We start from the raw sequence: 16,229 nt of genomic DNA, 5'->3' as shown, positions 1-16,229 counted from the left end.
TACTAGTCGGGTACCTTCCCATTCCAATTCCTAGTCCCTTGTTTCTATACGGTATGTCAGTACTAGCAGCAGGATTGGCACTATTCTTGTAGTTTCATATTTTTAGATCTTTGTCATTATTCGTTGTATTATTTACTTAGGGGAAAGTTGTGAATATTTCTAAAGCGCACTAGGGTGAGATTAGCCAGTTAGGAGTTACTATTAGGATGTTAGTGGTCATCTACTGATGCAGGGCTTATCTGCTGGTTATTATCGTACTTTCCATCTATTTCGTATTTCTTATATTGCTGTCATTTTATTATGATTCTATTGATGGTACTAATATATCATCTCTTGTAGCCTTCTTGAGCCGAGGGTCTCCTGGAAACAACCTCTCTGCCTCTCGGGGTAGGGGTAAGGTTTGCGTACATATTAAGTCTCTACTGTTTCAAATTTAAATTGTACATATAAGTTTAATTGTGATTATCCATCGATGTTGTTTGCGAAAATATGCATCCACCACCACTCATCATTACATAACCAAACAAATTTTTTTTAACCAAACATTGAACAAGTTATCTTATAATTATGTGTTCTATATGTGAAATCAATCTGAATTATAGCCCGTTTGACCAAGCTTCTCAAGAAAAAAAAGTGTTTTTTTCCCAAAAGCACTTTTTTTTCCTAATTTGAGGTGTTTGGCCAAGCTTATTTGGAAAAAAAAAAGTGCTTTTGGGAAGAAGCAGAAGCAGTTTCAGAGAAGCAGAAAAAAGTAGTTTCTTTCCAAAAGCAGAAGCAGAAGCAGTTTTGGCTTTTCTTCTTACCTAAAATACCCTTAACAAAATATAGTATATACCAAAATAACCCTTAAACCTAATACTTAGGATATTAATTTATAAATATTTCTTCTTATTTTTAGGAAACTTTCTAATATATAGTGACTTTAGGGGTGAATGCTTTTATATTTGTTGAAGGAATTTTAATATATTTAACTTATATTAAAAGAATTAAGTACTTTTTAATTTTATTTTCATATTTTACTTAAATAAAATGAATTTTCTTTTAATTATTGCATGTAATAACAAAATTTTGATATTATTTATTTACTTATAATATTAATTATTAAGTAAATCTATTCATGTCCTTATTCGTAATTTGACACTTAAAAGCACTTTCTAAAAAGCTTGGCCAAATACAAATTATTTCTCAAAAGTGCTTTTCAGATTGATTAGCCAAACACAAACTGATTCTCTCCAAAAATACCTTTTTCAAAAGCACTTCTCAAAATAAGCTGATTTCTCCGGCTTGGCCAAACAACCTATTAGTCGGATGGATGAGTATGGAAAATGACAAGTAGATTAGAAGAATGGATATTTATTACTATTTGGAGTACTATAGATTCTAGCACTAGTATATAACTTATGAGGACTTGAGTGTATAATTTGATGAAGAGAGAGAGTTCATCAAACGGACAAGTTGGCGAGAGTGGGATCCTCTCTGTCTCTCTCTCTCTTCAATATATGTGAGGCTTAGGCTCTTACCCTCCGCTTTCCTTTCCCTCTTTCCCAAACCCAGAAACAGAAAACAGCAAAGCAAACAAACAAGAGAAAGAAAAAAAACCCCCCAAAAAACCCATTTTTCTCAAACCCTATATTTATTATAGACTAAGAGAAAAAGCTCACAATATAACAACCTTAAAGAGTGATTTGAGGTTGCAAAATCCATTGTGTTATTCTCGATTATCTTGAGATCTTGTTCCATCCTTAAAGGTAAAAATTATTAAGAAAAAAACAAGAATTAAATACCCAACTTCATTGATTATAATTTCAGCTTAAAAAAGTTTACCCATTTATGTATTTTTACTAAAATGGGCATTTTTTTTTTTTTAAAAAAAGATGATTTATTTTGGGGTCAAAAAGGGTGTTGAATTTTCACTTTGATTCCTTAAAACTTCAATAAAGATTTCATTTTTATTGGATTTTTTTGGGTAAATGTTAGGGTTTTTGTTCTGTTCTTGGGTGCTGAATTGCTCTTCTGATGGAATTTTTAGGGTTTTGAAATTGGATCGGATACCGGTCAAGCTCCAACTGATTAGGGTTTTGATCAGAAAGGGTTCTCAGTGTTAATATCAGCTTCTGGTTGAGCTTCAGATCAGAGCAAAATATGATTGTGGGGGGATAATTTGAGCCTAATTGGGAATTGAATGATAGAGATTTTTAGGGTATGGAAGAGGACTGTATATTATACTAGTAGAAATGGAGAACTATTGAAACAAAGGAAAAAGAAAAGGAGAATTGATAAGTGAGAAAGGTTTTTTGAGTTTTTAAGTGAAAAGGGATTGTTGTGTTTCCTTATCAGTTTTGCTTAATTAGTGTAGGGATGTTTATGTTATTTGGCTTTGGAGTGATATGCAAGAAGAGGTGATAGTTGTAAAGTTTTGTTTTTTTAGACAAGATAAAGGATCAGATTACTTTGGAGAATTCTCTTTTCTAAGAAAACCATTTGGATTGACATAGTTCTTGAAAAGCTTTTTTTTTGTGGCATTACCATCTTGAGTTATTGTGGTTTTTTCGTGTTTTAGCTCTGTGATATTAGATTTCGAGTACTTGAAGGGGGTTTCTGACTACCTAGGTTTATCACATTGGATATTTAAAGTGAAGAGCTAGTTTAATTTAAGTGGGATTTTGGACTGATTGAGTTAGGATTAAATGGAGGTGAGTTGAAGTTGGAAAGTAATGTGGGGTCATGGTGAATGGACAGGAGTCTAGTGGCTTGTTACTGGAACACTGCTGTGAGAAAGTAACCGAAGGACACTGTTTCCATAACAGCGCCTTTTTAGCTTGGAGTAGAATTCTGTGCCATGTCTCGTTGCTTTCCATTTCCACCACCAGGATATGAAAAGAAGCCTAGACCGGAGGACGGGGACTTATTAAAAGAGGTTTGTTCAAGTTATCACATTATGTTGATATGTTTTTGTTATTCCAATAATTTCATGATGGTTACTTCATTATAAAGAGGTTAGCTGTGATGCATGGACATCTTCCAATGGAGTGTTTTTTCCGAAGTAGTACTTGAAATGAGATAATTTGATTAGCCTTTATTGCTGGAAAATAGGGCCCGTGTCAAATCTGAGTTTATTGTTTTGTCGTATTTGGTCATGTTAAGTGCAATGATAAAATGGTAATTTCATTTAATTGCTTGGAATTTTTGAGTATGAAGGATATTTTAAACCTCATTAGCGTCGTTGGATTAATATATAAGGAGAAGACTCTTTTGAAGCACTGCTCAGAGATATAGGGTGATTTTGGTTAAGAGAGATGGGTAGAGATGTGCTTGTTTTTTGGTCCAGATTATTGATGATGTGATCCCTTTATTCTTTTGTTTGGTCATGGTTTAGTAATCTTTTGGGGGAATTTAAGGTTTTTTATTATTATATGAAAATGGATTCTGGCTTTAAGATGAGTTTGGTAATTAATGCAAGTAAAACCCCATAAGTTTCGTTGGGATAATCCTGCAATCCATGCTTCTGGTAATTGACATTTAGGATCTTTTTTGTTATGAGCATGTTAAAGTTGCTCATTGAGTTCTAGGAAAACTCATCGGACGTTGTAATCATTGCTTAGTTTTATCGCTGGTGCAAAGAATACTAAGTAAGAAAAAGAGAAACTTATTGGTCAGTCTTACTGTAAGCACCTTTCGTGTGAAGGGATTAAGTCACTATGATTCTGTGTAGTGGATATTTCAGCGGCATGATGTCTCTTTATTATAAAATCTTTGAAAAGTAACCTTCCTGTAGAACTTCCTTAGGATGTTGGGGATGTTCCTTTTGAAGGCCTTAAATCTTATGAAGAATGCCTTTATCTTTCTGGCAACCGAGCAAATACAACCTCAGTTTAAACGGCTTCATACTAATTGCTGATGAGTATGAATGTTTCCTCTTTTTTTCTTTTTTTCCTCTTAATAAATATTTTAAATGTGCTGCTAAAGTTTAAATGAATTGCATATAACTGCCTGACCATTTTGCTTTATGTAAGACATGCTTTTGACATCTTCTTTCACAGGCTACTTAGCTCTATGTGTTTCATAACATCTGTAATATTTGGTTAAACAGAGAAAAAAAGACAGAGATTTTGAGATTGAATTGTTTGATATTTTCTCAAGCATGTTTGGATTTGTATAGTGTTTACAAGTAAGTATGCCTTATGTTGTTCCTATTCCTAATTAATCAATTAGAAGATCCTATACTTTACATATTTACAAGGAATTGACTTTTTCCATATTTACGAATTCCTAACATTCATAACACCACCCCTCAAGTTTGGATCATACATATTTGGATGATCCTAGCTTTTTTCAAATATACTCAATTTGGTGCCGCATTGTCATTTTGTATGAATATTCGCTCATTGATCATTGAGTTGAGAAGCCTGTAGCAGTTCATCACAATTCAATCTTTTGTTAAATTAAATGACATCTATTTCAAAATGCTTCGTAAATAAAATAATGTTCAATGCAGCTGATTGTTGCAGAATTTCGTTGGTTCATCTTCTTTGCACCTCAACTCTTGGAGAAGTTGTTTTAGCTTTATAAGATCACATGTAACCATAGTCATTGCTCGGCACTCTGTTTTGCACTTGATCCAGCTAATCTTGTTTTTTTGCTTTTAAAGATATTAGATTTTCCTCCTCCTTTCTTAAAAAAAAGAAGATATCCTCCTATTAGTTGGAACATAATACCGTCAAGTGGATTGTCTGTCCGAAGGAAATCATGCTTTGTCTGCATCAGAATATCTAAGAATATTTGTATCTCCTATTCTCATACAAAAGATGTTGTCCTAGCAAACCCTTTGTTATACCTTAGAATGTGAATTGATGCATTAAAATGAATGTGACAAGGAGCTTGGAGAAATCAGCTTACACTTGCAACAAATGACATATCGAGTGGTGTGATTATAAGATATTTGAGCTTGCTAACTAGTCTCTAATAAGCACTTGGATCCTTTAAAGGCTCAAACTAGCCAGTACACTAGCCTGAACAGATTTTAAGAAGATTTATGAAATATCTAATCTGGCTATTACAACTTCTAAACACTAGAAAGGGACCAACCAAAGCAAAAAAAAAAGGGGGGGGGGGTGTTTGCTACAATCCAAAGAAGGTGAATCAATTATCCCTTCATCCACATATCAAGAAAACTAGCAGAGGCTGATATTTAATGCCACAGAAAATAAATACTAAAAAATTCTTTATGCCTGTGTTTCTTTGAATGGAAAAGGAAATTTATTTAAAGTAATAAGATACAGAAGGCGACTTTCCTTCAGAATGTTGTTTCTGTTGGGTTTGTTTATGGGAAGTACTTTGTTGTCAGGGTGTCTCCCGATTTTGTGTTTAATAAAGTAGAAGCAAATAAAGAAACTTTACACACTTCCCTTTTCCTTTTGGGAAAAAAGCGTTCGGCAAAGGAACATTAGCGCAGTTTGCTTGATTAGATACATTAAGGCAAGGTGTTCTTGAGTGTCATACCTTTACAGTACTATAGTGAGAAATGTATGGGAACACTTATTTGCTATGTGATGTCGAAACTGTAAGCATTCGGGGTATGTGCTTACATACTTGGATCATATTATACTTATTTAGGCTATCAGTTTGCTGATTAGGCTGTGTGTACAATACTTTTTTGGGCTGGGTATGCTGCAAACTAATTGAGCTACAGTGGGAAAATGGTTCAATAATTAGGTGGTCCATAGTACATTTGGAATAAGTGAACCTTGAAGATATCCTCTTTCCGAAGGCGAAACTATAAAATAGAAAAGAAGTTCATAAAGGGAAATGAGTATTTAGGAAATCATATTCACTTTATTTTCATTGGGTATGATGAGGCATCATTTCCTGGAGATGATTTTTGAAACAATAATAAGACACTTTTTCATTACGTATAACAAAAAGCCCGCTGCCCCGATCAAGAAGAATTCGATGTAGTAGATGCTTTATGTGTGGATCCATAGATTTCTGCTTTCTTGGGGATGCAAAAGTTGATGCTGGATTTAATTATGTTTGGGATGCAATGCTGATGTCGGGTTTAGTTATGATATGCTTACCGTTGTGGGTCAGATGCAAGATATGCAATGCAAAGATATGCAATGTAGTGAGAAAGTTCTGGTTCGCAGCTCCCCTTCGCATTAGGTATCCCACCTTTGGGATTATGTTGTTTGCCAAGGATGAAACTCAAGAGAATTGGGGGCTCACACAACCCGAACTTCACCCTTTCAGGTAAGGCAATTGAAATAAAGCCGATCATTTTTCTAGAACAGTCTACTTTTATCTGTTGAGTGACGGCCCTTCCACTCGGCACCGGCGGATCACTAAGGCAATTGTTGAAATTGGGGGTCCTTTATGTCATGCCCGCAAGCTAGTGGTTGAAGTTGAAGGCTAAGTTGCTCGGACTCGGGTGCAGGTGTCCGATATGAGTGCAGATTTCGAGATCGGATCCTTCATGATCTAAATTTTAAGATTCGGGGGTACGGATCTGCTTACGGATACCGGTGTGGGGATTCGGCTAAAAATAGTTCAAATATCCAAAAATCGACTAATAAGATATGCCTAAATTATGCGACATTATGTGGAAAAGTTAAATGGTGCCTAAATACGAAGAGAAAAAAGGAAAAAGATTGACATATAAATTTTTACGTTCAAGGTATTCCATTTTTTACAATTTTACCCTAGCTTTTATTTTGATTTAGAAATCACTGCATTTGTCCTGAATTTCTCTGTTGATTTTGCTCAAAGTACCTAAAATCGATTAACCAGATCCCGAACGGTTCCTACTTCCACACCCACACCCATGTCGTGTCGGCACGGGTGCGGCACCGAAAGTGAAGAGTCCGAGCAACTTAGGTTGAAGGTTCAAAGCGGAAGGTAAGAAGTTAGGTACATTCAAGGTGAAGGACCATTCGATTCATTAATGGATTGGGCAAGGTCCTCACCTCTTGTCATTTCATACCTTGTAGCAGAAGGGCGGGCCAGGCTGGAACTCAGCCCGGGCTAGCTTCTTCTTTGTTTGAGCTTCTCTTCGGCACAGACTGAAAGGAAGAACAACCATCACTCGGGCATAAATAGTAGAGATGCTTATCATGCTTGATATACACTTGGACAGAATATTAATATATCTTATTAGCTATAACTTAGCCATTTCTGAGTATTTTCCCCTAGTGTAACTGAGAGAATCTAATTGATTTGGAAGGCTGTATAATTCTTTGAGCGCTTTATAGATGTAATCTTGGGAAAGATGGTTATTATTGACTTAGTGCCTTTTGCTAATATTTGAATAAAAAACCTTATAGAAAGCTAGTTATTCAGGGAAATTGCTAATAACTCTCACATACAAGCCAACATGTACAATCTTCTGTATCCATTTGAATTTCATGTGAGGCTGTAGGTTTTCCCTAGGACAAAGTACTTTGCTTGATATTTACTTGCTGTTTGTAGATTTGGAATATTGCAATTTGCTATTGTGTTTTTGCATTTCCTTTAGCTATTTAGCTATGACCTGTGTAGTGACTGAAAAAATGAAGAATTCATCGTAGAGTGATCCCGCTTGATGTAATTTGAGTATTCCTGTTTCTTCTCGGGAAAGTTATCCATCTCCCTCTTTCATTAGGTACCTCTTTTGTGAATCAAATTTGATGTACTAACAAATGGTATTTCCTATTGTCTTTCAAGTCTTAATAGTATTATGTAATTGATTGATTAGATCTTCAGTATGCAACATCATTCCTCCTCTCTTTCTTTTGATTTGGTATCCTTGTTAGATGTTTTCTGAAACTCCTACTCGTTAGGATGATGTGGAGAAGAACAAGCTTCTTAAATCTCCTTGTTGCATGTTTGTCCTGACCTGGAAATGTTTCTACTTCTATTCAGTATCTGAAACCATTTTAGGTGATAATATGACTGTTGTTTCAAGGACTAGAATCCGTGATAATGGAAAATATTGTCCGGTGATTGTTTCCTTTAAAAGCATGAAGGATAGAACCTGGAGCATAAATCCTTACTTTACCTTATCAAGAGAGGACATATGTTTTAGCAAAACTAGCTGGATGGTTCTATTGCCTTTTGGGTTGCTTTTTGAGTCCAAATCTGACATAGGTGAATGATTTTTGTGATTGTGCTCATATGTTTGTACTTTGTTGATAATTATGTATTACTTGGCAGTAGAGGATTTGTGTGCCTTGCCAAGATGAGAGTGAATACTGTTTAAAGATCTCCTTTAGTATTAGTGCCTTCCCCAATAACTTATCCAAATAAAGGTTTCTCTTATACACCAATTCAGATTATCCTAGAATGGGAAGTGAGTTGCAAGCTTTTGCAAATGTGTATTTGTTCACTCTGAGGCCTTTTATTTATTAGTCTCTTATATGATCTTAACAAATAACAGTTGTAATTAATTTTCAGTTATCACCTTTCTAGAAGGTGGCATTGTGAGAAATCTTCTGGAGATGCATCTATGAAAATTAGTTCTTCGTAAATTGCATCTGTCAGTGGATGCAACAAGGGATTCAGCTTCATGATGCAGCCAATATCTGATTGCTTCTGGTTAGCTTAGCTTTGGTGTGTGAGGGCAAGAGAGTTTTTCTATATCATGGGAAGAAGGATTTTCCGCCTCAGTAGAAACCTAAGCAACAGTAAAGGAGGAATTCCCCCTCTCTACTGTGTTTGGATATGGGAATCCTAGGTCTTCCCTCCTGTGTTTGAATGATTTCACTGGGAAGATGATGTTGCCTTAGGGTTTCTATTTCCTCGTGTCCTGTTCCGGTTATTCCCTATTCTTGTAAAACCAATGTTTCTGCAATGTTATTTTATAATTGCTTTTCGAATATAAATGATAAGAAGGGCTAGTTATTCTTTTGATTGCTCTAATAAAGGCCATTGGTTCTCTACTGGTGGTTGGTGTTTTCCCCTAAGCAACTACTGCAATGTGCGGGTGCTCTCGTGTGTTTGTGCTCAGGTAGTCTATATCTGGAACTCCCACCTGAACATGAAACTCCTCGTTCCAGTTTTCAAGTTTGGTGCTTTACTCTGTTGTGAAACTGTGCTAATTATTCAGAATTGTAATTTTTTCCTTTCAGTTTTCTTTGTTGAATGAGGATGTTGGCATTGATTGTACATTTACGTTATTAATATAGAACTAGCATGTTTTTGCTGTTTTGTAGGAGAAACGGAAGGAGAAAAAACATAAAAAGGAGAAGAAAGACAGAGAAAAGAAAGAAGGTAAAGAAAAAAGGGATAAAGACAGGAGTGACGGGAAACACAGGGAAAAGAAAGACAAGAAGGATAAACACCGCGACAAGAAGGAAAAGCACAAAGATAAAAAGGACAAAGAGAAGGACAAGGACAAGGATAAAGAGAGAAGTGACATCTCTGAAGAGGCAAGAGTTGACGTTCTACCAGGAGTTTCTAGTGGACAAAAGCTTCCTAGCAGAGATGAACATTTTAAAAAAGAAAGCATCAACTCACAGGAAGCAAAATACCGCGATCAGTCTCAGGGCCCGCATGCAGAAAAGCTCTTTAAAACCAGCCTCCCCACTGTTGAGACAGAGGAGTCGAAATTTGTACAGGAGTTGGCGAGGCGGATCAGAAATGAACAGAAGGGTGCAGGAAGTCAGTTGGCTGAGAGATTTCCAGTTGAGTCGAAAAGGGATGAAAAGACAAATACGTACATCAAGGATTTTGGTAATTTTGTTGAAGAAAAGGAAAAGAAACAGGAGAAAAGAGTATATAGCAATAAGATGGATGGACATCAAGTCAGAGTTGAACCGAGAATTGGTGTTAATTCAATACTTCCCAGCTTTCCGGACATGGCAAAGAGCAAGTTTCATGGATTGCCTCCATTGGAAGAGAATGTTGAGAGCAGGAGAGAGGAAAAAGAGAAATCCAAAGAAAAACGAGATGACAGACCAAGAGAGAAGAAAAAGGATAAAGAAAAGGACGCAAAAAGTCATGCGAAGGAGAAAGACAGGGAAAAAGAAAAGAAAAAGGAAAATAAGGCGAAGGACAAAAGTGCACATAGGAAAAGTGAACCGGATAAATCAAGACACATCAACAATAAGAGTGATTTTTTCAATGTTAGTAACACCAACCACCAAGTTCCACTTGTACCCAAGGATAACATTGCTGGAATAGTCACTGAGGGAAATATCAGAAAAAGAAAAGAAATTGAAACAAATGGTTTCCTGCATGGTGAGTTGAATAAAATATTAACAGCTGCTGTTTTATCGAAGACTATTGCTTTATATCCTCCTCTAGTGATAGTAGGAAGGCTCTGCAAGTGTGTTATGTGATTTGTTTCTTATGTTTTTGGCTATAGTCTGTTAGGTAATTGATAACAGTACCTACTGTTTTCAATATTTTCATGTGAATCACACGAAAATTTGAGCAAGCATGTTCAGCTTCAATTGTCCTTTGGGTTTGGCTGATTATTGTTGCTTGTTTTTATTCTGCTATACAGAGAGTGAAGTCAGGCCTGCTAAATTGCTGCGGCCCTCATCCTCTCATCAGCCCACACAGAATGGAAAGATATCAGATACTCATCAAAAGGCAGAAATGTTATCTTCCAACAAACAAGGAGTTGCCGCTGATGTGCAGGTGGTAAACAAGGAGCACAGTGTTAATGGTACCATTAAGTTATCCAACAGACACAGAGTTGCCACTGATATTAGGTTGGCAAACAAGGAGAACGGGGTCAATGGTACAGTCAAAGGTCAGCCATTGGCTATGTCTAAACCAAAAGCTTCTTCCACGTCTCCTGGTGCTGATCAGATTGCTGAAGCGTCTAGAAGACCTCCTCATCCTGATTCCAAGTATCTGAACCAGATACTCTCAGTTCCGAAGATGGACGAGTGGTCGGGAATTGATGACCAGGAATGGTTGTTTGGAAGCAAAAGTACTCTGGTTAGGAAGCCCGACATGTGTCTTGATGAAGTTAATGACAATCGGGTATGGTCAGAAGCTTTGCAAATAGACTCTGCTGACGTTTGTGCGTTGCCGTACGTAATACCTTATTGATCGCTGTTGACATGATCTAACACGGTGAGTTTCCAAGGACCTAGCTCTTGTCAGCTATGCAAGACTGAGTATTTGGCTCGGAGATACCAACGCTGGGCTCTCGGTTGGATTCTCTCACCTTTCCTGCTCTGGTGGTTTTCCGCATGGCTATACTTAGTGCTGATATTGACTCAAGATTTAGGTACATCAATCGCCATTGCTGATTGGAGGGGCTAGTTGTTGCCCTGTACTCGAAAAATCTAACTGTTACAGCCCCAGATGAAACCAACCAGAATGTCTAGGAAGATGCATGCATAATTGAGTGTAAACGAACTAGTATTTGTGGTCTTTACAACTCCACACAATTTTGATTTGTAATATAGAACTGCTATAATTGTAAGATAGATGTTTGGGGGGGGAAAGAAAAACAAAGAAAAGAGGTAGCAACTGAATTCATTTTATTTTTATTCACTTAGATCTCAGTTTTGTTTATAATCCATTTCCACTTTCTGATATTATAACATGAGAATCTGATGCTCAGGATTTTACTTGGCAGTGTTTCAGAAAGAATTTATTTAGATTGACATTGTTTTTTTTTTGAATAGGGCTGTATAAATATAGAAGATTTATATAACTTTATATTATATTTGAAAACATATCATCAAATAGATGGTATCGGTTACATATGTTTGATCTCTACTTTTTTTGGGCCAGATTTGATCTCTATATTCTCACACGACTTCGGCTCAATAATAAATAATGCTAAAGTTTGATCATAATGAAATACAAGCAAATCTTCTCAACTGAAATGCCGTTTTTTCTCTTACCTCTCTTAAGTTATAACAAGGATAAGATAACTTAGGTGATCAGTAGTTACTTGTTCTTTTCTCTACTTATTCTTCTATGCCAATAATGGTCCAATTGAACCTTAACTGCCTTCCAAAGTTAATTGTGTCAATAAACGCATCCATAGTTTTAATTCCTAATCAATACAATTATATACATGTTATAAATATATTATATTATGGATGTTCATTTAGTACTTCGTTGTAAATAAGCTTCCTGGGACTCCACCGTAAATATGTTTATCTATTTAAGTACTCTATTGGAAATAAGCTTCCTGAAAAGCTTATCACTTCGGTACCCAGTTATGGATAAACATTACCCCCGGTAGAAGATTATCCATACCGGGTATAATAAGCTTATCCGTTCAGTACTCCGTTATGGATAAACATTGCTCTCAGTAGAAGATTATCCATATCTGGTATAGTAGTAGCTTACACAGCAGCTTCCTTTCTTCTATAAATAGAAGAGATTTCAGTTCATTATGTACATCAGTTTGAATTCGAATAATATATCAGTTTCTCTCTATACTTGTCTTTACTTTACAGTCTTTATTTTATAACATGTTATCAGCACGAGACTCTGCCATCTCGAGCAAATATTTTGAAAGTATTTGAGGTAAGAACTTTCTTTTCCTAAATAATGTCAAATCTTTCTAAACTTGAATTTGTAGCCCTGGATATATCGTGCAAAAGCTACATGTCTTGGGTGCTTGATGCTGAAATTCATCTTGATGCGATGGGTCTGGCAGACACCATCAAAGACAAAAATCAGGCATCAAACCAAGACTGTGCCAAAGCAATGATATTCCTACGCCATCACCTTGATGAGGGCCTGAATATGGAATATCTTACTGTTAAAGATCCTGTCATACTGTGGAATAATTTGAAAGATAGATATGACCACCTGAAGATGGTTGTTCTTCCACAGGCACGATATGATTGGATTCATCTAAGGCTACAAGATTTTAAATCTGCCAGTGAGTATAATTCTGCTATGTTCAGAATTATTTCCCAATTGAAATTATGTGGTGATAATATTATTGATCATGATATGTTGGAGAAAACTTTCACCACTTTTCATGCCTCGAATATGCTCCTGCAGCAATATCGAGAGATGGGATTCAAAAGGTATTCTGAACTTATCTCACATCTTCTTATAGCCGAGCAACATAATGAGCTATTAATGAAAAATCATGAAAGCCGATCTACTGGTTCTTGTCCATTTCCTGAAGTGAATGAGACGAACTTCCACCAGGCTAAACGTGGAAAAGGTCGTGGCCCCAGTCGTGGCCATGGTCGTGGTCGGGGAAGAAACTCTGATCATGGTAATAATAATGCACCAAAGAACCCTCCTAGCCACCAGCAGTGGAAAAGGAAGGAACAAAAGCATGAAGCGGTACAAGCACCAAATGCAGAAAATGCATGCTATAGGTGTGGAGAAAAAAAGCACTGGTCACGTACATGTTGTACGCCAAAGCACCTGGTTGAGCTTTATCAAGCCTCCCTAAGGAAGACAGAGAAAAATGCTGAAGCAAATTTTATTTCTAAAGATAATTTAGACTTCATGCATTTGGATGTAACTGATTACCTTGCACTCCCAGAAGGAGAAACAAGTCATGTAATCGGTGGTGAATCTGTAGAAATGTAAATATTTTAATTTTTGTTATTTGTAATAGATAGTATGGTTATGTAATTGTTGTACATAAAGAAAAATTATGATTTGATAATGATGTTTACTATAATATATCTTGTTTATGTCATTTTGAAGAATATGGATAACATTATTAGATCAACTTAAACTCTAGCAGAGTTTGCAAGAAATATACAACCACAAGAAGTGGTTATATTTTGTATATCTCATTGTAATTATATTTTGTTAACTATCAGAAGTGGTATATGCCTATGATCACCAGAAGTGATAATTTAGGCTTTCTATGATTACAATTGAAGATAAGGTACATAAATATTCTCTATATTAAATGCACGCCTCGATTTGCTCCTGAAGTAGTAAATATTTTAAAAGAGGTTGAGGCATCACAATTTGATGTGATTAATGCGCATTCAGATAATTATGTTCGATTTCCTAAAGGATGAGAACTTTTGATAATATTAATCCATTCCCTGAAGTGAATGTGACAATACTAATAAGTCGGGTAAATATGAACGCGCTATTGATGTAAATACATTACAATTCACCTCCAGAAGAGTTAATATAATTGAGAGAATATATACTCAATATTTCGTATTTTAAATTTGCTCCTAAAGAAGTAACACAATTGAAATTGCCTCCTGAAGTGGAAAAATATTATGAAAAGGAGTTTTCGTGTGCTTAAACAATTGTTTTACATTGTTTATTTGATTGTGATTTTCTCTCATGACACCAGCAGTGTCTGAGCAATATTTGATAGTACAAAATATATCAACAACTCCTGAAGAGCTAAATGTTTGCCTAAAGAATACATGACACCAGTAGTGCCAAAGTAAATATTAGATTGTGGATAATAAAGGAAGGCTCTCGAAGAGCTTATATACAAATATGTCATTCATATTATATGATTATGGTCAAAACATATGTTATAGTAAACCTGAAGTTTACTAATATAAATGGCTATCATATTGAGACTATAAATGATTGAAAGATTGAAAATCTTCATGTTTCCATAATCATAGGGGGTAAAATAATATGTATGTGAGAAGTTACCCGCCTTATTCTTTAATTTGTACTATATCATGTATCACAGTAAACTAGAAGTTTACTAAAGCAAAAGTTTATGCTATAGTAAACCAGAAGTTTACTAAGAGATAGCACATGACATGATAAACTTGAAGTTTTCATTTGCCATTTTTAAATGAGCTATTTGAAAATTCAGATAAGCATATACTAAAGAACTAGAAGATTCTTCAGGAATTCTCATGTGTTGCTTGTTCTCATAATGAATTGATTATACCAGCTAAAGTTGGGACTAATACCCCTGATTCTGAAATATATAAAAGGTGAATATGAGCTCGTTCACCTATCATGTGAACCACCTATAGGTGCATATATGAGATGGTTACATGTGTAATTATTCTCAACCTGCAGTTTGGCATTTGGAATTGCTTTTCTCGATTAAGAGCATAATTTTCAGATTATGAAATCAAGACAGTTCATCTTGATAATGCTGGTTTATATCCAAGCTGGTTTAGCATTGAATACCTCCTATTAATGGCTAAACCATTGCTTATGAGAACAAAGCTTCATGTGTTGGTCTAAGATTTTCTAAATTGCATATAGTAGCACTTGTATGCATCAGATCAACAATATATGATAAGTCCTCCCTTCACAATTGGTTTAGGATCAGAAACCAAATATTTTTACTATCTTTTGTTGTGTGGTATGTGATTAATTTCTCTACCATAATACACAAAGATATGTTTCCCAAAGATGATTGAGGATATATGTTAGTTTTTCTAACATTTGAGGGATGGAATAAACAGTTGAAAAATATGTTATATGAATCGAATTATCATGATCCTCACTTAGAAGATAATTCAAGTCGAATGCCAGAAGCATTTGCTTATCCAAAATTAAATATCATATTTCAGCTGCAAATGCTCCTATTAAAGTTAAAGTCCCTGAAGGATAGAGTTTACTGTACGCATGAAGCGTGGTAGACCAATCGGTTCCAAAGATAACAATCCTTGAAAAATAGTAGGAGCTAATGATCAAAATGAGGAGGAAATAAGCTCTAGAAGAGCCCACGACATAACATTTCATGAAACTCCCGAAAAAGTTCAGGTACCTGAAAATAAAGAAAGTGATGAGATCTCCACAAGTTATGTCGCTTCGGAACTGACACAAAATGATCGTCGACGACATATTTAATACAATATAGTGCACAATATTGTAAAAGATTGTGAGGATCGGACTAGCAGTCCAGACACTTGAAGATGTCATACCATTTAGATACAAGTCTTAACCTATATGACTTATTTGGCTAAATCTATATGAAGATCCTTGAAGGATTGAAAATGCCTGAAACATATAATTCAAAGTCTTGAGAAATGTACTCGATCAAATTATAAAGATCTTTGTACGGTTTAAAGCAATCTGTGCGTGTGTGGTATAATCGCCTCAGTAAATATTTGCTGAAAGAAAGTTACATAAATTATGTTATTTGTCCATGTATTTTTATAAAGAAAATGTCATCAAAATTTGTTACACTTGCTGTTTATGTTGGTGACATAAATTGGAACTCCAGAAGAGCTCCAAGAGGGTCTTAAAAATGCTTTTACATGGACAAAGTGTACCCATTAAGTACACCAATGGATATTCAATCACTTGAAGTGAATAAGGATCTGTTCCAACCTCTAGAAGAGGATGAAGAGCTC

General features: G+C 35.5%; 1 protein-coding gene across 2 annotated transcripts; it reads left to right on the top strand.

The window, feature by feature from the left end:
• Positions 1-1,424: 1,424 nt before the first annotated feature.
• LOC107767395 (uncharacterized) lies at positions 1,425-11,523 on the top strand. 2 transcript variants are annotated; one of them, XM_016586394.2, is made up of 4 exons: positions 1,425-1,748; positions 2,030-2,917; positions 9,183-10,209; positions 10,478-11,523. In XM_016586394.2, the coding sequence occupies exons 2-4, from the start codon at positions 2,840-2,842 to the stop codon at positions 11,032-11,034; spliced, it is 1,662 nt and encodes a 553-aa protein (XP_016441880.1). In that variant the 5' UTR covers positions 1,425-1,748; positions 2,030-2,839; the 3' UTR covers positions 11,035-11,523. The 2 variants fall into 2 exon arrangements, with proteins under 2 accessions (XP_016441880.1, XP_075096945.1); XM_075240844.1 differs by lacking the exons at positions 1,425-1,748; positions 2,030-2,917 and adding an exon at positions 6,268-8,977.
• The last annotated feature ends 4,706 nt before the right edge of the window (positions 11,524-16,229 follow it).

The sequence above is a fragment of the Nicotiana tabacum genome, chromosome 20, assembly GCF_000715075.1.
Source record: "Nicotiana tabacum cultivar K326 chromosome 20, ASM71507v2, whole genome shotgun sequence".
NCBI classification, from domain to species: domain Eukaryota; kingdom Viridiplantae; phylum Streptophyta; class Magnoliopsida; order Solanales; family Solanaceae; genus Nicotiana; species Nicotiana tabacum.
The sequence above is the reverse complement of the archived record's forward strand: the minus strand, read 5'-3'. Positions and strand labels throughout refer to the sequence as shown.